General features: G+C 40.5%; 1 protein-coding gene across 7 annotated transcripts; it reads left to right on the top strand.

The window, feature by feature from the left end:
* The first annotated feature begins 1260 nt into the window (after positions 1-1260).
* SLC18B1 (solute carrier family 18 member B1) lies at positions 1261-24901 on the top strand. Of its 7 annotated transcripts, XM_040627808.1 has the most exons (15): positions 1263-1500; positions 1878-1973; positions 2683-2822; positions 6560-6655; positions 7325-7398; positions 8697-8844; positions 11615-11771; positions 15931-16067; positions 18274-18375; positions 19655-19746; positions 20891-20986; positions 22658-22732; positions 23436-23529; positions 23625-23674; positions 23894-24901. In XM_040627808.1, the coding sequence occupies exons 3-15, from the start codon at positions 2781-2783 to the stop codon at positions 23958-23960; spliced, it is 1230 nt and encodes a 409-aa protein (XP_040483742.1). In that variant the 5' UTR covers positions 1263-1500; positions 1878-1973; positions 2683-2780; the 3' UTR covers positions 23961-24901. The 7 variants fall into 7 exon arrangements, with proteins under 7 accessions (XP_040483740.1, XP_040483741.1, XP_008689300.2 ...); XM_008691078.2 differs by lacking the exon at positions 1878-1973 and having other exon boundaries at positions 1262-1500; XM_040627809.1 differs by lacking the exon at positions 1878-1973 and having other exon boundaries at positions 1471-1583.
* Positions 24902-25126: the final 225 nt, after the last annotated feature.

Below are 25126 nucleotides of genomic sequence, written 5' to 3'. Positions count from 1 at the left end.
AAGCGTCTGCCTTTGGCTCAGGGCGTGATCCTGGTGTTCTGGGATCGAGCCCCACATCAGGCTCCTCTCCTGGGAAGCCTGCTTCTTCCTCTCCCACTCCCCCTGCTTGTGTTCCCTCTCTCACTGGCTGTCTCTCTCTCTGTCAAATAAATAAAAAATCATTAAAAAAAATGCAAGAATGATTGCTGATGCAGGGGATGGGAATGGGGATAGAGAGAAATAAATGACAATAGAAATTAAAAACTCAGCTGAAGGACTGGAAGATAAAGTTGGGGGAAATCCCTACAAGATGGACCAAGAACAGTAAGAGATAAAGAGTAGAAGAGAGAAAGAATAATAAGTAAGAGGGCCAGTCTAGATGACCCAATATCTGCATAAGGAGCAGTCCAGAAAGAAAGAACAAAAAAGGAAATGTAATCATCAAAGAAATAATTCAAAAAATTTTCTCCTTTATGGTTTGATGTTAGATTGGAGAGGGAACGTAGAGTAACATGAAATTGGAGAAGCTAGTGGGGGTTAGATAATAAAAATTCTGGAAAGCCACTTGAAGGAAGGTGGGCTAGAACTAATCCTTCTGTTTTGAACGGCTCTAAAGACTCTTCTTACCTACCTAAGGAATTTTTGCATAAACTTCAATACCCAAGATAACATCTCTTCCTCAGGGAGCCATCCTGGCGTCACTTAGCCAAAGTAAAGCGTTCTTACAATATGTTTCTATTACAGAACTCATTGCATCATAATAAATTATTTACAGGTGTTTGTGTTACCCGCTAGATGGAGGTATGCTACTTGAGGCTGGATGGGGCTTATTCATCTTTAAATTCACGATGCCTGAAACAAGATGGTAACTCAGTAGTCTTTTAAATTTTATGTTGGTCCCAAATCAAGAATTTTGCAGGCCTTAAACGTTAACTGTTTCCGAATAGTAAATAAGGTGAAGATAAGGGAAGCCTCTGTGCGTGTGTGTGTGCGTGTGTGTGTGTGTGTGTGTGTGTGTGCAGGTGCCCGCAAGTTGTGATGGTGACGGTAAGGTGGCCTCCTATCTTTTCTGTGTCTATATAAGCTTCCTTTCTTACCTTAATGGAAATACATTTTACTCATTTTAGGCTAGGGGGTTCGCCTACCTAGAATAGGTAGTCCTCCCCCACCCCACCGCATACAGAATGAAAAGTACCCCCTATCCGAGGGCGTGGAGTACGATAGTAGCCTGTGTCTTTAAAACAAACAAAGCGCTGCTCCACCCCATGCCCGCCCCCGGCCCGCCTCCCGGAGCGCTTAGGTGTCCTCCCCCGCGGCGAGCAGCTCCCGGCCCAGCGCTACCCGCGAGGAATCGACAATGCCAGGGTCAGGCTGATCAGGCGCCGCCGGCTGGTCCGCTCTTGCGAGGTCAAGTCCGAGGGCGCGGGCTTGGACCCCTGAGCCCCGGCGCCGGAGTCCGCGCACCGCACATCGCGCGCATGGACGCGCCGGGGGACCCGGAGGGCCCACGCCTCCCTAGAGGTGACCGAGAGCGGCGCGGACAGACACCCCTCGGTGGCGTGGGCCCTGTCCCCTTTATCGACGATTGAACTCGTTTTAGCTTGGTTTGTTTCGAAGAGATTCAAAAAGACTGGGGCCTGGCGGGGGGCTTGGGGTTAGTTAGAGCTCCTCTCTCTCTCTCTCTCTCTCTCTCTCTCTCTCTGGAAGGGGTTAAAGGTCAGGGCCCGGGCGAGGTCTCTCAAGACTTTTCTCCTCTGTGCCGCTGCTTCTATAAATATCGAGTGATTGGGAATGCATTCAAATAAGTATGCCATTAGACAAAGGTAAAGCTTTACATTTCGGGCACCTACTCTTGCTCCCCCTTTTTAACTTTCAGTTCGCTTCCTCATCTATTCCAGAAGTTTTACAAAGATTCTTGAGACTTCCTCATCTTGCACAGATTTTTTTTCCCCGCTGGACTGCATTGGCAACCTCTGAAAAGTAGATCAAACGAAGTAAAGTTTTCTTACTTAAATTTCTCTTTTTCTCCAAGCCATTGAATTTAAAAATGACTGATAGATTTGCTGAATATTTGAAACTGAGTAATTGACCTGTTGTCTTTAAATTAAATGAACACTTAGCCCTGGGAATAAGTATTAAAATAACCAGTGCACAAGGCCAGTTATTAGTGTAAAATATATATCGATTTATGGATTTGTGGGACTTGTCTTTCCAGCAGCATACCTTTGTTAAGTATTCATTCGCCAATTGAATACTTTAGCTTGTTTTCTTCTACTTACACTTCACTTACCTTCAGTACTACCCTAGACTGCTTAATGAGCAGCTAACATGACATGCTTAGAACATTTTGAGTCCATGTAGCATATGGAGCTAGGAACTTGAGAAATTACATAATACTTTAGAGAGCAGTACCCTGTGGAGATCTCCTTGTTGTCTCATCCTTCTTGAAGGAATTTATTAAAGGTGGAAGAAATAGTGAAGGTAAAATAGATCAGATGGTTTGATAAATTCTATCCTGAAAATGATACATTTTCAAAGTGGGAGTGATGTATGAGTTTTGTGTTACATTGGATCAAATGTGCTAAATTCAAAATAGCCCTTACCCCTCAAATATTATCTTCAGCATGCACAGAAGTGACATTTGCGAACTTCGATCAGGCGTCCCAATTATATGCCTGTAATTGTAGCATGTTTGCATTTAAGGTGATGACCCTCCAGGAAGTGCAAGAGAGACAGCCAGACAGCTTTCAAGAGAACAGCTCTTTGTACTGATATCAGCAGCTTCCATTAACTTGGGTTCTATGATGTGCTATTCTATCCTTGGACCCTTTTTCCCCAAGGAGGTGAGACATTTTTTTTATATTTTTATGAATTTTATTTTTTTAAAAAGCAGTTTGAATTGTTTCATTTTATGGTGTATAAAATGTAAAAATCTGCATTTACTAAAGATGATGCATAGAACTTTAGTAAACAGAAAGACCTCTGATGGAATATTTGATACCAGAGGAAAAAAAAAATCCTGTCAAAAAGAAAATCCTCTTGGGAGATAACTCACCTAAATATAATTGACCTGAGGATTACTTTGCTTACCATGTAGTTTGATAAATCTTTGTTTGGTTTCTGGAGCTGAAACAAAGGGGTGCTCTAAGTAATTGAGGTTTTAGCATTATTGCAAAAGGTCTATGCTAAGACAGGAAGCTTGTCTTCTGGAGTTTTTAGCTTATTAATATTTTGGAATTAGGAAGACATGGTCCCACTAAGTCCCCTTTCTCTGACTTGAATTTCTTGTGGAATCTAGTAGCAATGGTTTGTGCCAAGGAGGAATTCTGATTATATTGGCTAGTTCCTTCCAATCATTGCCTTTTATGTAGGTTGATAGGTCATGGCACAGACTCAAAGGGAATTAACTCCTAGAGAATCCACCTGGAATCTGGAGGGGGGTGGGATGTAGCATGAAAAGAATGATACTGGCTTTGTACTCTTCGAGAAAGCCTCAGCTGTCATTGTGCTCTCAGTCCTCTCACTGCCTTGATAACTTGGAGTCCTTCATTCTGTGTGTTACCAAGGAGGATGGAAATGGCTTCTCTGCTAAAGGAACAATGTGACTCTGTACCCATACAGTGCTTTTTAGTTTTTCAATGTGCTTTCCCACACATTTATCCCATTTGGTCTCTGCAGCTACTCCGTAAGATAGGCAGAGTAGTGAGAATCCCATGATGTTGCCAGTGAAGACAAGACTCAGAAGTTCAGTGACTGGCCCAATTTAGTTCCCTTTACTGAATGCGAGTGGAGGGGTAATGGCCTCCCACTCTAGGGTGTGCAGGCATTGGATGCGTTAGGGCAGAAAAGAGACCAGGAAAATGTCCCTCTCTTGTCTATCCATTGGGAGTGAGAAAAGATGAAAAAAACATAAGTTGTAGAGTATTTGGACACCCTTTACCAAAAGGCTGTTCAAATTGTTAGGAGACTCTAGAGGAAGGAGTGGTTAATTTTGTCCTGTGTGAGGGTGGTGAGGGAGGGAGGGAGACAAAGGGGTAGTACTGAAAGGGACCTCATGGGCTGGATCCAAGGTGAGTCTTGAGCAATGTAGTTCTTCAAGTGAACAACAGAGGCAAAGGTGTCGTAGGAAAGAAATAGCTTGAGATAGTCATGGGATTACCAAAGTAGATAGCATGTTCTTGGGGAAAGCACACAACTTGAGGTGGCTTGGGCCTGGGCTGGAGGGATGTCCGGCAGGAGGCAGCAGATCTGTGGAGACAGGGGGAGCTACCAGGCAAGGGTCCTTCCATATATGCCAAAGATATCAGGGTTGTTTGACAAGACAGAGTAGCCTGATGAATTCTGGGTTTCGGAAAATATAATGATGGGTAGAGCCTCCGGAATGAGGACAGAGTAACTGGAAGAAAAGTTAGCAGAGCATTTCCTGGCTCAGTTGGAACTCAGAGCAACTAATGTTGGTTGGAATACAAAGGAAAACCAGACTGTAGATGTGTGGGGGTTTTTGTTAATAATTTTTCCAATCTTTTTAAAAAAGATTGACATATAGTTGATGTACATTGTTATATTAGTTTCATGTCTACAAACAACAATTAGATAATTCTATACATTATGCAGTGCTCACCACAAAAAATGTAGTTACCATCTGTCACCATACAAAGTTATTGAAATATTATTGACTATATTCCCTATGCTGTACTTTTAAGTTTTTGATTTAGTTTTTTTGCTTACAGGAGGGAAGGCTGAAGGAAAGAAGATAGAGGCAGGGAAAGAGCTTTCTAACTTTAAAAGATCTATATACAAAGAGTGGGCTCTTCCTTTTCATTTCTTAGTAAAAATAAAGCTTTGTGATTGCCAAATGCACTGGCAAAACTTACCTTTCCTCCTGCATGTATCCTTCCTATTAGCTAGAGCTAATTAGACAAAGGAAAAACAGGGCCCTTCTTAAATTCTGGTGCAGGATTCCTATTTCTACTCATCCTTTTTCTGGCACCCTCTTTCTTTGTCACAGGATAACATGTGAACTAGAAATTGCTTTTAATAGCTATTCTTGCTTTTCTAATGTGAAACAGCCTCCACATTCCAAAAGTGATATTTAGCTGCTGCCATGGAATGTGATTCTGGGATATCTGAAGTCACCATCCCATCTCCACAGCGAATGTGGGAACCTGCAAAACATGGCAACTGTCATGGCTGCCATGACCGTGTAACTTTTGCACATCTGTGTCCTCATGTATAAAATGGGGCCGGCTAAAAACATACCCCTTATTTAATTGTTGTTAGAAAGCATGTCAAACAGCACTTCATAGAGATCTTGGCTCATAGTGAGGATCCAATAAATGTAAGTTGCAAAGCCATTATATAAATAATGCCTGACTCTAGGATTAAATAGTTACCAGATCGACTAAGCAAAGAACATGGATAATGTGACTTGACCAGTGAATGTTCTTTCCATATCTTTATTGACTCCTTTGATGACATCTTCCTGTTGAGGAACCTGTGTTAGTTTGCTAGCACTGCCATAACACAGTACCACAACCTGAGGGGCTTAAACAGCAGAAATTCATTGTCTAACAGTTCTGGAGGCTGGAAATCTGGGGTCGAGGTGTTGACAAGGTTCGTTCCTACTGAGAACTGTGAGGGAGGGGTCTGTTCAGGCCTCTCTCCTTGGCTTATCCATCGCTGAATTCTCTTCCCATCTGTCTACTTTTGGTTTTATTGCCTGAGCTTGTGGTGTCAAATCTAAGAAATCACTTCCAAGACCAATGTCAAGAAGCATCCCCCTTTGAGGACTTTGACAGTTTCAGGTCTTACATTTAAGTCATTTTGAGTTGATTTTGTGAGTGTGTGTAAGATGAAGGTCTGATTTCATTCTTTTGTTTGTGGATGTCTAGTTTCCCCAACGCCATTTGTTGAAGAGATGATCCTTTCTTCATCGTGTCCTTGACACCCTTATGGAAGATCATGTGCGTGGGTTTATTTCTAGGTTCTCTAATCTGTTCCATATGTTTGTCTTTATGCCAGTGCCATGCTGTTTTAATTACTTCAGCTTTGTTAATTAAATTTGATTAATTAATTAACTAATTAATTAAGAGAGTGCACTTGCATGCACACAAGTGGGGGTAGGGGTAGGGGCAGAGGGAGTGAATGTTAAGCAGACTCTACGTCCATCACAGACCCCCACTCCGGGGCCTGATCTCATGACCCTGAGATCACGACCTGAGCCGTAATCAAGAGTTGGATGCTTAATCCACTGAACCACCCAAGCACCCCTGTAATTTATTTTTGAAATCATGAAATGCATTGCCTCCAGCTTTGTTTTTCTTTCTCAAGATTATAAAGCTAACAGTTCTTTTTGGGTGTGGTGAGTGAGCAGTTTTCATGTCAGAGACTAGGTTTTACTTACATGTGAGAGACTGGTTTCCCTTCCTTCCCCATCCTGCTTATTTTAAAATGATAATCTTTGAAATTGCTACGCAGATAAAGATTACAAGAAAACAATGGTCTGATCTAATAGCTCCCATCTTTCCACATGGATGAGAATTTGTCTTTCAAACTTTGTTTCTTTTCTGTTTCTTCAAAGGCTGAAAAGAAAGGAGTCAGCAATACAGTTACTGGTATGATCTTTGGATGTTACGCTTTGTTTGACTTGCTGGCATCTTTGGTATTTGGAAAATACGTAAGTATTGAAGTTCATATGAACATTTTAATTTTTATATGTTGTGTAATGAGTTATTCTAACTTAAGTCTAGAATTTCTGTTGGTACAGAAATAGCCATTATATTTTATGAATTATGCTACTGTTGATGGTTCCATTCTTAGGGTTGATTGATTTTTTTAAAGTTTTTATTTGAATTCCCGTTAGTTAACATCGGTATAATATTAGTTTCAGGTGTACAATATAGCGATTCCACACTTCCATGAAACACGTGGTGCTCATCACGAGTTCCCTCCTTAATCCCCATGACCTATTTCATGCGTCCCCCCACTCACCTCCCTTCTGGTGACCATCAGTTTGTGCTCTAGAGTTAAATGTCTTCTTCTTGGTTTGCGTCTTTGTTTCTTTCTTCCCCTTTGCTCGTTTGTTTTGTTTCTTAAATTCCACATATGAGTAAAATCATATGGTATTGGTCTTTCCCTGACTGACTTAATTCAATTACCATTATGGGTTGATTGATTTTTCACTTCCTCCGTGTTTGCAAGCAATGTATGTTGTCATTCCACTAAAGAATTATTATAATCTTATATTAATTGTATATATATTTCCCAAACCTTATATTTTCTATTTATGTGGATGTGGACTTGTAACAGTCATCAATTTACCACTCTTCTCTGACATTTATTATAGCTTGTACAAATTGGAGCAAAATTTATGTTTGTAGCAGGAATGTTTGTCTCAGGAGGAGTTACAATTCTCTTTGGGTAAGTCATGTTCTGATATGTTTGGGAGCTTGAACAGATTTCATAATTTATCTTCAGTTTAAAATGTTAATGGAGTCTTTAAATCAGTCAGCACCATTGATTGCCTGTTGAGGGCCTGGCTTGTAGCTGTTGGTGAAGGGAACTGGATGTTTAAACGATAGGACAAATGAAGGAAAGAGTCTTCTAAGGACTTACCGTTAAGTGGCTTCTGAATCTGTTCCTCAGGACTCCTATGAATGTGAGTGACGGAAACTTAACTCACTTTTCTGAGTCACGGCTATGTTTTGGTTCAAGTGCAAAGTGCATTAAAGAATCAGCTGAAGCATATCAGAAGACAGATGTTAAAATAATGTCATCGGAAATCTTTTTCAAGCTCCCGTTTTGCTTTCCTCTTTTTGTGCTTTGTTCTTGGACAAGCTGCCCCCTTGTGGTAGCAAGAAGTCCCCCTGGCAGCTCCCATAGGAAGAATTCCCCAGCGGCTTCCCACTTTTCCTGAGCTTCCAGTAGATCCACAGAATGGAGCCCTTGACCTGATCTCTGCTGGTGACCCATCCTTGCCTCAAGGGCAGCGTAGGGGAGGGGGATGCTCTGATTGGCCAGGCATGAGTCACGTGCCCCCTTCATAATGGTTCCCTCCATTGCTGTTTCCGGAAAAGGGAAAGTAAGTGCCAGAGGCAAAAATAGCTGTAGAGATTCTTAAGCTTCGAGTCCTTACACCAGCAGCATAGTGGCAAATCATATGGAAGAGTCTATACAACTTCTTGGGGAACATAGAGGCATGAAAAGAGTACAGTAAGATTATGATGAATTAAGGTCAGGAAGCCTTCATATCAAACTAAGAGTTTTTTTGGGGTTTTTTTTGTTGTTTTTTTACTTTTTCTTTTTTTTTGCAGGGGAGTGGGGGGATAGTCTTCTATTTTCTGCATTATTATTATTATTATTACTATTATTGTTTTAGATTTGAGTTCTACCACTGAGGGATACCTGAGGCCTAGAAATCTTTTGTGTATGTTCTTGTGAGAGTGATTCTACATATCAAAAAGCCTATTTAGTATTATCATGCAGAGGGCCAGCTATGTCAGCACAAAAGGGCAATGAAACTGTCAGTCTGACTCAGATTGTTACCAAAAAAAGAGATAATTCCCTTCTACTGAAAGTATAACAACGCAACTTAAAAAAAAAATCATATTCTAAAGAGATTTATTGTAAGAATTATGGGTGAGGTACTGCTCTTTTCAGTGAGTCGAGATACAATAAAAACCTGCCTGGCATTTGTGAATTGTCTTGTTCTTTTTTAGTGTATTGGATCAAGTTCCGGAAGGACCGATATTTATTGCTATGTGTTTTCTAGTGAGAGTGGCAGATGCGGTCAGCTTTGCAGCAGCAATAACTGCTTCTTTTTCCATTCTCGTAAAGGCTTTTCCAAATAATGTGGCTACGGTGTTGGTATGTATGTCATACATGTTTCCTATTTTCCTCTTAGTGTAGGCTAAAATATTTGCCCTTTCCAAGTTAACACTTTGAGATCTGCTTATTTCTATTTTCTGTGTTTTGGTTACCTTTTACTCCAATTACTGCGTCCAGCAGCAGGCTGTCAGCGAATGTACCATTCGTCTTATTTAGGTCTCTTTCTAGCCTTAGGATCCCCTGAATGAGCAATTTGACAGGTACATGTGGTTCAAACTAATATTCTTTTTACCATTAAAAACAAAAGCAAACCGAATGAGGTCCCCAGTAGTATTTTGTTGTCTTTCTGTAACCAGACTCAGACTGAGCAATAGTGAACAATTCCCTAGTGACCAGACACTTGATTTACACTCGAGTCCTTCCTCTACTTTCCCCAGATCCATGGAAGGAATCTCAGAAAGCTTGAAGTCCTCGTGTGCTCTCTTACTTTCCTCCAAATCCCGAACTTGATTGACATACATTCCCACATATTGGCAGGACCCCTAGTATTAGTGACATACCAGATTTCTGTCCCAGCTCTTGGCTACTGCCTCTGACCCCAAGCAGGCTCTCTTAGGGCTCTCTCCTCTGGACCCATGCACTCCTGAAGGACCTGTGGTTTGCTTAGCAGACCAAATGCAGCCCTCAGAAGGAATAATTGTCCTGTAGACTTTAGGGGCTCATCAGCTTAGTGCCAACCATGCCCTTATTTACCCATATTAATACTATAGTTTGGGCCATTAGTATTTTTGCCATGTGGGTAATTATATCTTCCCACTTTTTATTAAATATCTGTATCTGTAGCTAGCTAGCTGGCTGCTCAGGTTCATTTTAGGTTCTGTGGCCGTATGGCGTGCAGTGATGACCCCCGTGACATTTCCCAGAAATACATTTCTCAGAAATGGTTCAGAAGAACACAAGGCCATTGACATGCTCTGTAAAACATGGTTTTGTGGGTAAAATGTTTGGAGTGTGCCTATGCTGTCCTCCAACTTAGAGATGTCCAGTTCACATGAGTGTCTTAAGGCTCTGAGAAATCCTGTAGTGAAGATATTTAATTCTCCACAACTTCATTTGACAATGGAAACACTTTTTGACTTTTAAAGAACTGCTGCTCTGTGGAACACTCTAGAATGTGCTGCCCAAGAAATTTCTGTGATGACGACAATAGTCCCTTCAATTTTCTGATGAACAGGGAAAATTCATGTTGCCATACGCCGTTTCTATATAAAAATTGCAGCCAAAAGCTGACACACCTAACATGGTAGTTGATCTGGATGGCTTCCTTGTGTCTAATTTAGAATTCCTATATTCTTTATGAAATTGAAAGTTACCAATGGACTACTTTTGTGTCCTCTGTGAGGTCTGAGGATGTAGGCTTGCAAGCCACAGTCTCCGAGTAGCAATCTGAAGACTAGATTGGGTTAAAATGGCACAATTTCTGTAAGAGTTTTTTGATAGTAAAGTATTTTCCATAGTACTATTTTGTTTATTTTCATTTTAACAAAAAAGAATTTCATATGGTACAAAATTCAAAAGTTGCCAAAGGAAGTAAAGAATATAGTGACTGTATCCTATGTGTTACTTTCCTCACCTTCATGGACACACCTGTTGTCCAGGCACGCAATCCAACATCGTTCTCCCAGAAGGCAACAGGGATTATAGGTTCCTTCTAGAGTGATTCCATGTATGTTGGAACATGTACACACACGCACGCACACACACAGGGCATGATCCCTTCCCCCTTTGTTTCCTTTACACCAGGGGTAACATACTCTACACTCCTTAGAACCTTGCTGATCTACTAACAGTGAAATCACCTTGGAGATCTTTCTGTGCCTGTATCTGAAGGGTTTCGTACCCTTTACTCCCCTTTCATGGCAGCATATGGTACTTCACTATATGGAGGTAACATACACCCATAGTTCACTCAAAGTGTTCATGCATGTTTAGGTCGTCTACATCTTTTGCTGATGCAAACAGCGCCACAACACATAAGCTTGTACATACACCATGTCGCATCTTTACGGCTGTACCCATCAATTACATTCCCGGGATGGCATTTGGGTCAGAGAGTATGTGCACTTGTAATGTTGATGGACTTGCCAAATTACCCTCCTGTGTCTACTCACCAGGAGTGTGTACGCGTGGGCTGCTTTCCTCACTTTCTTGGCAGCCGAGCGTTTGGTGGGGGATGGGTAAAAATTGGTATCTTGTGGTTTAACTGCTTGCTTCTTTTGAAAGTGAGGGTGAGCTTTCTTTTACATGCCTAAGAGCTTTTTGTATTTTGTTTTATGTGTCAACAGTCTACGTATAGCATTTGCTCCTTTTCTTATCGGGTTGTTTGTTTTTCCCCCCCACTAATTAGTATTAGCTCTCTTGATATATTTGGGGAAATTAGTCCTTTGTCAGTATTTTTTTCACTGTTTGTCATTTGTCTTTTGATGTACTTAACCATCCTTTGTTTTTCATATTTTCATGTAATCAGATTTATGAATTTTTTCATTTGTGTCTTGTGAGTTTTATGTTGCAATTAGAAAAACTTCCCCACCATACAGGTTAAAAATTTTTTAAAAAATGCTGCCATATTTTATTTTTCTAGTATTTCTGTGATTTCAATATGTATGTTTAAGTTTTTGGCTCATCTTGGTTTTGTGTGTGTAAATTGTGAAATGGATAGAATTTTTTTAAGATAGTGTCCATTAAATCTTTATTTGTTAATTCTTCAAACTATATTGACTCAATTTTCTTTTTCTTCTCCCATTTTTAGGGAAGTCTTGAGATTTTTTCTGGACTGGGATTAGTGTTAGGGCCTCCTTTAGGTGGCTTCTTGTATCAATCCTTTGGCTATGAAGTGCCTTTTATTTTTCTGGGATGCATAGTTCTGCTGATGGTACCACTCAACATGTACATTTTACCTAATTATGGTAAGATCACATTTATTACTCACTCTAAGAATCTGAAATTTAAGTATTTTTATGCCTTTGTAGGAGACCAATTTAATGAATGCTCACTTTTATTTTATATAATCAATGATAGATTTATGGAACACCCTGCAAGAACTGATTCTCTTTTCAGAAACGTTGCTGTAGGCAGTTCATATGAATTTCTATATACTACAAATTCTTTCTGACCATTAGAACTAACAAACATTTAATTTCTCATCATAAAATATCACCCTGTGAGGTTTCCACCAGAGGTCTTCTTGGACTTAATTAAATATTTGGAATGAGAAGTTATCAAAGGCTGCACATGGCACTATCTTCTTGGAAGGCCCGTAGGCAGGAGGGTGGGGTCAGACCTGCTTCCCAGCTGCCAGTGCGAGAACACAGAGCCACATCAGGCAGTAATGGGGGTCATCCTGGCTTCAAACCTTCGTGCCCCGTAAGAGTCAACATATCCTGTAACAGCTCCATGGACACAGCTGCCAGGGTCACCATAAGGGACACGCCCGAGTCAGCACACTCAGGGAGGCACCAAGCATAGTGTTTCATTTCTAGTTCCTTCTCTACGGATGACATTTACCAGGCAAGGGTTATTTTTATTAGAATTGAGATTGCCTAGTAACATTGTTGGCATTTGACCCTTATCAGGTGATGAAGGGAGCAGACCGAGAGAGTTAACTTGAAGGCTGGAGAGAAGAGAGCTAGAGAGAGTTTCTGGAGAGTCACTACCACCCTGAAATTCAGGGTGATGCTTGTCGTCTTTCTGCTTGTAAGAGTGGTTTCTGTGGTCCAGCTGCCTGGTTGCTTAGTTCACAGATGAACACCGGGCTGATGATCGAGAAACTGACACCAGGGCAGAGTCTCATGCAGTGGGGAAAAGAGTTCAGTCAACCCTTTGCCACACTGTATAGGGGAAAAAGGCTTTGCTTATTAATTCAGGGTGGGGCGGGGTATATAGAACTTCTGTAGTGGAAGCACTGGACTGCACCCCACATCTTTACTCCTAGAGTCCTGGCCTGTTCGCCTTACCTCCTCCCTCCCCCCAGCACGTGGTATCTTTTGCAGCCCCTTCTGAGTGCCACCAGCCTGGCTACTTGGCTGTTATTTCTCTTCATTTCTGTTACTCCTCAATTAAAATCTCCCAGCGTTTTCAATGAACTTAACACAGTCCCAGTTAGCTATATTTTCATGAACGTAATGGTTTGGCAACGTTGCTGTTCATCTCTGGAAGGATCTTCTGTTTAGATTGAATGGAAAAGACTGGTATTAAACAACACTCTGAGACTGATCATGTTGAGACTGTAAATATCGATTTAGGTGTTCCTGTGAAGGAGCACTTATTTAAATTAATGTTTTTGAAGAACTTCTGGATAAAAGCTAGGAAATTAAATTTGCTCTTATTTTGATGATATTGGCAGATTTTTGTGTCCTCCAGGTTCTACCCCACTCCTTTACCTCCTTCTAGACTTATAGACAATGGGGCTCTAGCTCTGGGGGGTTAAGAGTCAGCTTTACTCTCTCCCTCTCATCCTTTGTATCTGCTCACCAAGTCCCCTCTTCTGTACGGCTCTAAAGAAATATTTCTAAAACAGTTACGGATGTGCCAATCCTCTTATTAAAAATCCCTAAATCCATGAAACGCGAGCTTTATCTTGAAAGCTATGAGGAACTGTTGTGAGATTTCAGGAGAGGAATCACATGATCTGAAATCTTTCCCCTTCCCTTCCGCTCTGACCCTTCCTCATCTTTCAAAACTTACTCTATGTTCCCTCTTCTGGGAAGTCTTCCTGAACCTTCTCGATCAACCAACTAAATGCTGAGTAAGGAGTGCTGCAGTGATCAGCATTTTTCCTGTCCTCTCACACCTAAGGGGAACCCCACTTCCCTCCCTGCTTCCCCACCTCTGACAGTAGCTTCCTGTGGCAGCATCGTCAACCAGGGGTCACGTCCCTCTGAAAGAATAGGGCAGAGTTGTGAGGAGCAGAGAGGGTACCCGAGTAGCTTGGAAAGTTCCCCAGGTGATTCTGCCGTGTGTCTCTTGAAGCAGATATCACCCTAGGCTTTCATTACTTGGCCTTCTGCCACAGTTTAATTAAATTCATTATTCATTATGTGTTTGCTTCTTTGGATGTTCTTATGTATTCTCATTGTGATTTCTCATTTTTCCCACTTTGGAGAAGGTGACCACTTCTGCCATCATAGTTTATCTTATACCATAAATCTGTAATTCCTTTTATATGCAAATAAACGTAACCAATTACAGTTGACCTTCTATAATTTATATCTCAAAGGTGACTAATGAACATCTTTAGTAAACCATTCAAAATCCACACCAAAGGAAATCTGTCCCTGCTAGCCCCATCACAGCAAGCCGTGTGGCAGTGTTTGTCCTCTCTGTCTAGCTGCATATACCTTCTGTAGCTGAGCATCCTGAACTCTGCTCACATTTGGTTCACCGTTAACTGTTTGGCTGATACGTAAGAAACTAACATCATGGTTTAACTTTATCCCTTGGATCCTGACCAAGTCTAAATATCACACTTAAAATACTTGAACCGTTCTTTGTGCTTTTTTTATATTTTGCTCCATGCTGGATCATTATTCACGAAGAATTAAGTAATGAACCATGACTGGTGTTTTTGGCGAGATGGGATATACAAGTGCTGGTCCTCGCCCTCAGAGAGCTTCCCTGTCCACACCTGGCCACCGTCGTCTCTGGCTCTGTGTTGGCTCGGCACTGGAGCAGCATCCTGACTGGTCCCCTGTCTCCATTCTCCACAAGGCCAGAGAGAGGTCTCTAAGCCACAGATCTGATTCCTACCCCTTGTTTGGAATCCCTAGGGATTTCTCAGGCTTCTTAGCATGTTTTACAGAGTCTTGCATAAACATGCCTCTGCTGTGTGATCTCTCGCCACGCTGCTGGTGTCGCCTACTCCAGTCGCCGTCCCCCAGCTTTGCTTCTCTCCTTTCATTTCCTCAAACACAGAATAGTCTTCCTGACTTCTGAGTCTTGGAAGGTACCATTTCTGGAATAATGTACCTGCCTTATTCTTTCCTCCTTCTTTGCTTGCTCATCTTAAGCTCATGCTTTGGTCATCAACTTAGATATCACTACTTTAGGGAAGCCTTTTTACATGGCTTTCCCTGTTTTTGTTTGTTTGTTTGTTTGTTTGTTTAAGGTGGTCCTCTCATAGGCGCTGAAAGGTTCCCTCCTAGTTCCATCCTAGCTCTCTCCACTCCTTCCCGTAACTTCTCTGTGAGGACAGGGCCTGGGTCTGTCTTCTTTGCCTTTGTCTGCCCAGCTTTTTGCACAGTACTTGACCCAGCAAAGCTTTTGCTCAGTAAATTAATGGGACAATAGGGGAATCACCAACAATAGTCAACAATGTAAAACAAAAGGTAGTTTAGGTGCTAAAAGGTATGGTAGAGACTGGAAATGTGGTAGGAAACAGAGGAAGGTAAAATTTGTGGGCCAGAGCCAGACCTTACAGAGTGAATAGAATTGGAAAAATTAGCAAGAGAAAAAGAAAGGAGTCATAGCATGTGACTGGAGGCGTGGAAACAACCATTCCTGTTGCTGGGAGCAGTGAAGAAGCTGGGTTCCTGCAAAATGCTAGAGGTGAGGTCCTTGCAGTGGACCTTGAATGCCAGTGTAATTTATGTGTGATTCAGTAGCACCCCTCTCAATCTGGTATTTTCTTTGCCATCAGAAAAAAAAAAAATTGTCTTGTGCTCTTTGATGAACTTAGATTCCCTCTCAGCATACATACATTGTTCCTTGGTAAAGCTTCTGGCCTTTCCCATGCACCTAACTAACTTTACGTATTCTCTGTCCCATCAGGGGAAGGCCTCACTTGCTTCTTGGCTGTAACCTATAACCTGAGACCCTCTCTTCTCCTCACACTCTGCTTCCAGTTGATTCTTTATGAATTTGACAAATTGTTTTTAAGAAAACTCATTGTGGCTTCTAGGTTTGAATAATTTATATGCAAATACAGATAATATGCAGTTTGAGGCAAACTCAGAGGTATAGTTATTTTGATTACCAAATAAAGATGGCCTTACCAATTTTACTTTTCAAAATAGGTCAAAATTTTAATTACTCTGATTTTTTTTTTCTTTTTTAAATTTTTACCGGAAGACTCTGATCCCGGTGAACACTCATTCTGGAAACTCATCACTTTACCCAAGGTTGCTCTCATAGCCTTCGTCATCAACTCGCTCAGCGCATGCTTTGGCTTCCTTGATCCGACTCTGTCTCTCTTCGTTCTGGAGAAGGTAGGTAGCCTGACTGTCAAAGAGCTCTGCACTGTAGAAAGTGGGTATGATTGCTTGCTCTTGGGCCATGTTTTGTGGAAAGACCTCTGAGTGGCTGTGAGAAGGAGACAGGGTGAGAACTGCACCCCAGGGTAGCCTGTACCTTCCCTCTGTGACATCCCTTTGACTAGGGGTCTGATTGAGGGTGAATGAAAGAAGTTTTTCACTGAATCGCCCAAATATTGGTCTCCTTTTTAAGGTCTTGCTTGAGTCATCACAGGTCTGGCTGCTTGACAAGGACACTTTCCTCTATTTGTTTGAATTCCAGTGAGACAATTCCAGTAGCTCGTTTAATGTTCTTCTCTAACAGATCCCCTCTGGGTCCCCTTACTTTTTAGGCTATTACATACAATGAAATGACTATGGAATATATTACTCTGGGATGGTAGAAAGGAATCAAGAGTCTCTTTCAATTTTTTTTTTTTTGATTGCTGGAAAATAAATGTTGAATTTAAAAGTTGGATGTTATAGAAATTTGCTCTTAGATATTTCTGAAAAAAGATTATTAATAATGTGATAAAGTACATTATCAAGTCTGGTAGTTCATTATACCGAAGAATTAATATGTGTTTATAAAGCCAGAACTCTAATTGCAGCCCATACTGACTTTAGGTGAGGTATGGGAATTCAAAAACACAGTTACCAAAAACACAGCTCCTAGAAGTCACTAAAGACAGTTCTGGGTATGGGAGATACCCAAAAAGGTAAACGTGGAGACTGTGATTGTGCCTGGCCCAACATTTAGAAAATAATATAATATCTTGCTTGAGCAACTGTGAGGTAACAAGAAACTTATTTTGTGTTTATGATGACACGTGCCATTCCCATCATCAGCAATGTGTCTCTTCAAGAGTCATTTTTCTATCCTCTGAAGAATTTCTGTGTAAACAAGGAAAAAATATCGTAACCAATCTCTGGTAAATCCAAGTTGCTCATGTCTATTTTATCAGAAATCTTTACAAATATTGTTTTCTAAATATATTTTCTAAATACACTTAGAAATGCCTGTTTGTATTTGCCTATTTTTCTATAAAAAGATTTTTATCCTGTTGCCATTTTTCTGACTTCTCATCAGTTGTTTGAATTGGCAGCTTACTGTCCTGTCATTCGTCACCTAGCCTTTTCAGGTTGGAGAGTTCCACCGTATCTCCCTCAATTATAAAATCAGAAGAAGACACCTCTGACTTTTTTTCTTCATACTAGTATCTTTAAAGGACTAATTTGTCATAAAAATTGTTAAAACATGTAAGGACTCATATATAAATCTCATGGGCTTACTTAAAAAATTAGTTAAGGAAATTAAGGAAAATGAGAACAACTCAGTTAACCAAAGAAAGGTATTTCTGTCATGCTGGAAATAGTTACAGTATCAAAGCTTTGTGGTAGCTTACTGTTTTAAAAGCCTTTTGTAATGTATCATACCATCTAATTCTTTAATTAGATATTAACATCCCTTTGAAATGGATAGGATGGATATTATCCTCAATGTATTTTTACGTCAGTGCATTTCAGTCTATGGACAGTCAGTATCACCGGGTTGCTTGTTAGAAGTGCAGATTCTTGGCACCTGGGTGGCTCAGAAGGTTAGGTGTCCCACTCTTGATGTCAGCTCAGGTCTTGATCTCAGGGTCGTGAGTTCAAGCCCCATGGTGGGCTCCATGCTGGGCGTGGAGCCTATTTAAAAAAAAAAAAAAAAAGAATGCAGATTCTCTGGCCCCATCCCATACCTTTTGAATCAGAAATTCTAGGGCTGAAGTCTAAGATCCTCTTTTTTTTTTTCTCCCATCCCTTGAACCAAGGCATGTCAGCACTTGGTTCCAATTAAGAACATCTTTGAAGTTCTCCGGGTAATTTTAAAGCCCACTAAAGTTTATGAAGCAGTGGTTTACGGATAAAAAATGCTATGATTCGTAGAAGCAAAATTATATGTTCAAAATCAAATGCTACAAAGCAAGACATCTAGGACTTTTGACTTCTGGTTAGGTGTTTTTCCTCTCATAGAGAAAAAGGAATCCATTTACAAAAGTTAAGATCAAAACTAGGAAGGATGCTGAATGGTAGTAGTGGGCTCATGGTAGATAACAAGAACTGAAGTAGCTAGAAAAGATTTATGTTTATTTTAAAAATGACTTAATGACATAACTCTAATACAAAATTTCTTTTACAGTTTAATTTACCAGCTGGATATGTGGGACTGGTATTCCTGGGTTTGGCACTATCCTACGCCATTTCTTCACCATTGTTTGGTTTACTAAGTGATAAAATACCAGTACGTACACCGAATCTACATTTAAGAATCACTTTTGTGTATTTAGACCAGTGGCTTTCCAGCTGTATCTCTGGAACTCTAGCAGTCCATTAATTAGAATTGATACTCAATTTTTTTAAAAAAAAATTCAGCTCATTAATGCGTAATTGAGAAATAAAATTGTAAGATATTGTGAAAGGGTACCCTCCATTTAGTTAATTAACATATCCATCACCTCTATATTATCTTTTAATTTTTTTTTTGAGGGGGCGAGAAATTTAAATTCTACTCTATTCAATTTTTGGAGTCGATGGAGTGGTTCCAGTGTCTTCCAACCTGCCATCACTCTGAGAAAATTCACTATTAACTGCTTCTTCTAGGAAAAAAGGGGTCTGTACTGAAGCTGTTGACAAACTGTTGGATATGACTTTCTAAAGGAAAAAACTCCCTTGATGCAAAAGACATGGATTGGCCTTAAAAATCAGGGCAGAGTCCCAGAAGTAGTTAGGACTTAGGCAGATTGAGTAGAGATAATTTAGTTTTTCTGTGGGAATGAAAGGATTGGCTACATAAATAGACAATGGTTATCCTGTGGCCATCCTGATAGAAAATCACTTCTGTTCTCCTTTGCCTAGGTCTAAACCATTCAGTCCAGATGATTAGTATACGGTAGTAATAAGTACTGACAGCCAGATCTCAAGCTTCTGTGGCGTTAGTGCTTATTATTATTATTATTTTGCATTTCGCCTCTTCATTAAACTTACGTAAATATTTATCAAGACCTAAATTGCATGAAGATTACTTAGTAATCTGCGTGACAAAACTCAAGTGTCTTAAAGAGTGTTTGGAACTTGGTTTTTAGACAGTCTTCTGTAACTAAGCAGATATTTTGCCCCTAGAATTTCCAGCCTGCATTCAAGTAGTTTAAAAGGAATACTTTTATTGGGTACTTTTTAAATAATGTCAGTGTTTCAGGTATTACATCTACCAGGTGGTTCCTTGTGGTGACTACTTTTTAAATTGTTACTTTTGGAATTGTTCATCCTGTGCAAAATCTGTAATCCACTTCCTTCCCAAGGAATCCTTGTCCTTAGAAACTCCCTAGCTTGGGGTGTATCGTCCTTGCCTTTCTGTTTGCCATTTACCTATTTTCTCTTAAATGTAAAGTTTTGTTTTCTTCAGTGTATTTGGATTTTTCCATGTCATGGCTTGTGTTCTTCTATGATTTTTTTGCATATGCTTTGTTTATGGAGGAGCCTTACCTCTCAGAGTTGTTCTGGACTCTCCTTCTCTTTACCAGCATCTAAGGAAATGGTTTCTGGTTTGGGGAAACATCATCACGGCAGGATGCTACATGCTCTTAGGACCTATCCCAATCTTGCACATTAAAAGGTAATGTTTTTCCTTTTTCTGTATTTTTGGCTGAATAGCATTAAGAATTATTAAAGAAACTTTTGGTGGGACACTGGCATGGCTTCCTATTTTGAACCTTATTACTTCAATAGTTACCTTGATTTAGGACCACAGTGAATTGTTTGTTAGACTGGCAGTATTTTACCTAATGAGGAGCTAGCGGTGGTACAAGCCAACAGAAATGCCTAAAATCTGTATCAAATGAGAACAATGCTTCTTCTCCCTTTGCGTTTCAATTGCACGCTTGTTTGTACTTCATTTTTAAAATAGCATTTGTCTCTACCTCCTTTTCGCTGATAGTTCTGACAGTATGTTTTTGTTTTTTCTATTCCTTCTTGATCCTTGAGACTGGGGTCAAATCTTTCTTTTGTTTCTGCCTCATTCTTAGCATGTAGTCGCTACTCGTTAGAGCTCGTTAAATGTAATTTGTTTGCTGAAATAAAGGGAGCTTAGAGCTTTTCAGGTAGTCCTGGGATAAAGCGGGACGTGGAAGAGCAAGGATCTCAGGGTTCTTCAGATTTGGGTTTGCATCCTGCCTTTGCCGCTTACTAGATGTGCGAACTCAGGCAAATCATTTTGCTTTCAAGAGCCTCAGTTTTCTTATCTGATCATAGTCCTTACTTGGCAGGATATTGCTGCAAGGATTCAATGGGGGAAATGGATATTAAGTAAATGGCTCAGTGCAGGAAGTGGGACAAAATTAGTTTCCCATCACTTCCTTTACCACTTCCCTTCGACGCCATTTTTTCCAGTCAATTGAATTTCAAAGCCAAGTGACTGAAGGAGCAACATTAACATTTAGCAAATTTTGGAAAGATTTTGTATGGTGATAACCTCTTATCACCTTGACTCCAGGCATGTGATATGTGTGACCAAAGAAATTGAGATACCGTGGTGAATTGATTCCCTCCCCCGCTTCCCCAGCCCCACCAAAATTTAAGGAGCTCAAGGGTGCTGTCACTGAATGAAGTGGGATCAGATGGGAATGAGGCCGACTAGGCACGTCGTAATCTGTGAAAGAGGCCGCTCTGGGGTGCAGCCTGCCCTCCTTAGTATGAGGCTTTGTGTCTGTCAGCATACTAATGTTGTTTTGTTTGTTTCTTCCTCCAAAACTCTTTTGCAGTCAGCTCTGGCTCCTGGTGCTAATATTAGTCCTGAACGGCATCTCTGCTGGCATGAGTATAATTCCAACTATCCCGGAGATCCTCAGTTGTGCATAGTAAGTTACCTCTGTGTCTCAGCAGCCGTGCTGCGAATAGCAGGGAGCATCACGCACTTTCTTGAATTTCTCAGTTTTGTAGGATGTTGGATTTTTTTTTTCACAAGACCAAATCTCCATGATTTTAGGTCACACAATATTGTGATATAAATAGTATATGCAATAATACTATAGATGACGATATATGGTAATATTAATACAGTGATAGGTAAAAGGAGTTGTGGATAGAGGCTTGGCTTGGTTTATGCCTAGAAACACATATGCTTTTGAAAAGCCAAAGCACAATGGAAAGGCCTCAGCATTGTTTCCTTCTCATGGAGAAGGTCCATCCATACAAGGGCATACAATGACCAGGTAAAATGATTCCAGCGGGTTAGGAGGTTTGGGGGTGGGGCTGGTTCCACATCATGAAGCAGCTCTCCAGAACCAGTTAGGTGTCCTACAGTGCAACTCAATTCTGACACTGTCTACCTGGGGAGAACGTCACACCCCACAGGTGAAGGGCTCTGTCCCACAGACCGCCCTGTGCTGCAGGTGCTAATTGCAGGGCCAGGTTGTTACATGTGTTTCTGATTGACTGGCCTATAAATCAGAGGTTGCCATAACAACCTCCTTAAGTTCAATTAATTTGAATGATTCAATTAATTTGAAATTCAATTAATTAGAGTGATTCACAGAGCTCAGGAAACCAGTGTCCTCATTAGATTTACCGGTTTATTACAGAAGAGATGAAAGGATATGAACCAACAGCCAGATGAAAAGATAAACGGGGGGAAGTCCTGACCAAACGAGCTTCTGTCCTTGTGGAGTGTGGGGCCTCACATGCTGGCATGCAGAGGGGGTCTGATTCACCAACCTGGAAGCTCTCTCACCCCGTCCTTTTGGGTTTTTAGGGACACTTCATTACATACCCACGATTGATTAAATCAATGACCATTGGGCATGGATTCAACCTCCAGCACCTGTCCCTTCCTCCCAGGTGGGGGCTTCCAGGAGTGGGACTGAAAGTTCTAGCCCTCTAATCACATCTTGGCTCTCTTGGCAACCAGCCCCTAAGACTTACCTCATTAACATAACCAAAGACGCTTGAAATTGCTTTCCTCTCTTAGGAAATTCTAAGGGTGTTGGGAGCTCTATGCCAGAAACAGGAGGAAGACCAAATATATATTTCTTATTATAAATCCCCATATCACACCAGGCATTTGTCACTGGGCCACCAGTCTTTTGCTTAGGAGGCATGATGACGAACACCAAGGGATCTGCAGCAGGGAGAATGGCGCGAGCTCTGCTGGCTCGTGTCAGCAATTCTCCGAGCAATAAGGAGCTGCCTCTGGGTTTTCTAAAAGTTTCCTGTTATTTTCTTTGCATGTTCATCTCATTTTAAAAAGTTCTTTGTGAATTATATATTTTTATGAGACTTCATGCAAATGGGTCATGACTCTTAATATCATGCTTTATATATGCAATAAAAGTATTTTTAGAAAACCACAGAGTCAACATAACTATGAAAATTCCTTCAAGTTAGATTAGCTTTTCGTCTTAGAAATGGAGTGTCCTGGGTGTTGGTTTTGTTCAGATCATTTCCGGTCTATTTTAAATTACCTCTCACACACTGATTGCTTTCATGTAGGTTTCCCTTTTCATAACAGATCTACTCTTGTGTCTCTGCAGTGAAAATGGCTTTGAAGAGGGATTAAGTACCTTGGGACTCGTGTCCGGTCTCTTCAGTGCAACGTGGTCAGTTGGGTAAGTAGCCATTTCATTCACACCTGCCAGTTGGAAAGTACTATCTCTACTTCCATGAAGAAATCGACACAGAGAACTGATGAGTTGCCGAAAGGCGCCTAACTCACTGAGAGCAGAGCTGGAGGCCTCACCCACACCTTCTGGCTCCAAGACCAGTGGTGGTACCAGAAGTTTTAAAACCTCAGCAAAATGGTCCCCGATGTTTTGTGTTTTTTTGAGTGATCTTTCTAAGTTCCTTTAACAAGAGCATGTCTCAAGTTTTAAAAATGTATTCATTTCTTCATTCATTTGGTTATTTTTACTCTTTGCTATACCTGAGGGATAACCAGGTGCTGGTGCTGTAGTATATCTCAATAAATATGTACCGAATTAGGTTCTTTTAAATACAAATCCTGAGAAGAATAGAGAGAATAATATAAAGATTCTTTTGAGGGTATGTCACCTTTTTAAAGTTTTTGTGTAAGGCACCAACTTTTCAGAAACAGTTACAATTTTAGAATTGTTTAAAAAATTTACGCGTCGTCATTATCAGGTGCGATTGTTTTCTCACCCCCAATGCTCTGTCCAGGAACTGGCTTTTGTCTTCAGTGCTTACGGTCCAATTTAATGAAGATCTACGATTGAGGGATCGTGCAGCCTTTAGAAAGTAATTCTTTTTTTTTTTTTAACACTATTGAATACTCTCTCTTCTTTTCATTGTTAGTGCTTTTATAGGACCAACCCTGGGTGGATTTCTGTACGAGAAAATTGGTTTTGAATGGGCAGCTGCTGTACAAGGTCTTTGGTCTCTGACAAGTGTGAGTAATCAGTCTTTCATTTTCATCTTCTTTACATTTGTAAAGTGTGGCTTACAGAATTGGCGTGTTAACCAGTCCCTTTAATTGTGTTCAAGGGACTAACGATGGGCTTGTTTTACCTGTGGGAGCACTCACGGAGAAGACGGTATGGTCAACTCTTGAGCTTTTTTTCCCTTTAAAAGTCAGCCTGTGGGAGAGGGAAAGAAATAACCATTTTATATCCATTCTTCCAATCAGATTTCTGGGCGCTTGAAGCCTCATGACTTGGTAGATGCATTTAGGGGGAAAGGTAGAGAAGTAGGTACTGGGTTTTTTTTTAAGATAAGAAATATTGAAGTTCTCTTCTTTTTTTCTTTCAATGCAGATCTAAACTCCAAAACATCCCGGGCACAGAGGAGGAACGGACTGCTCTCTTACCTGATGATATCTAGCCTTAAGAATCCTGGATCGATACCCATTGGAAGATGGATGTTCCTGGCCTTGAACATCAAAGTTAAAAGGGTTTTCTTAATACTACACACGAAACTCCATGGACTCAATACCAGCATCCTCAAAGTCTCAATGTATTTTTGGATTATCATGTGTTGGGCTGTCCTGAAAAGCTGGCCTGCTAAACCAACCATATTTGCAACATTATGTATGAGCAGAGCAGTTGAAAATCAGCAAAAGTTTGTGTTTTGAGGCTATCAGATTTGGCCTTGAAGAGGTTATTGACTCTAGGTCTCCTGTTTCCTCTGTTTACTTTTTAAGTGCACTAATTCTGTGACTATACCTTTTCTTTATTAACAGGGAAATAAATGATTAATTTGATATGCTTAAAAGTAATATAAAGATTACTCAAAATGTATAGAATAATTAATGTGAAATCAATTTTTAAAAGACATGCTTTCTCTGTGTCCTAAGATTTTTGTTCTTCTTCAGAAGGCAAAATTCCTGCCTCCCATGCAAAAACTCTATAAAATTCCCAGGCCCTCAGCTTTTCTAGAAGTTTTGTTTGTGTGAGAGGTATAAGAATAACATTACTTCAGACTTCCCTTTTTGTAACATGCTTTGAATTAGGATCTCGATTTATAAACAATGCTTGGTTAACGTTGTTCATTTTCCCTGATGTCCCTATTTCAGTTCTACCACCTGTTTGTTTTTTTTTTAACATATTTCTGGTAGATGTATCCCATTCCCACAGCAAGCGGGCCCACAGAAATACTTACTGTATTCTAGGGAACGAGTGCATCTGACTTTGTGTGAAATCCATGCTGGTGCTTGAAATGACTGAATCCCTCTTGTGTCATCCTCATACCTCCTGATGTGTCTTCATGCTGTAGTAGCCCCATTTACACTTTTTTTTTAAATAAAAGAAATGGTTTGATCTATATATTAATTCAAAAATATTTATTGAATGTCTTTGAACTGACACTCTGCGAGGTGTAAGCAATTTAGCTGTGATCAGAATAAACACAATCTGCTTTTATGGAACTTACATTTGCGTGGACTGGACAAACTGTAAGTAAATACCGGAATCCCATTATCCTACAGAGTTGCTATGAAGGGAAAAACATGGGAATACGAAAGAGTAAGTGACTGAGTAATTCAGTGTGGG

The sequence above is a fragment of the Ursus maritimus genome, unplaced genomic scaffold (genome assembly GCF_017311325.1).
Source record: "Ursus maritimus isolate PB19 unplaced genomic scaffold, ASM1731132v1 scaffold_13, whole genome shotgun sequence".
Classification (NCBI taxonomy): domain Eukaryota; kingdom Metazoa; phylum Chordata; class Mammalia; order Carnivora; family Ursidae; genus Ursus; species Ursus maritimus.
This window is presented reverse-complemented; position numbering and strand designations above follow the sequence as displayed.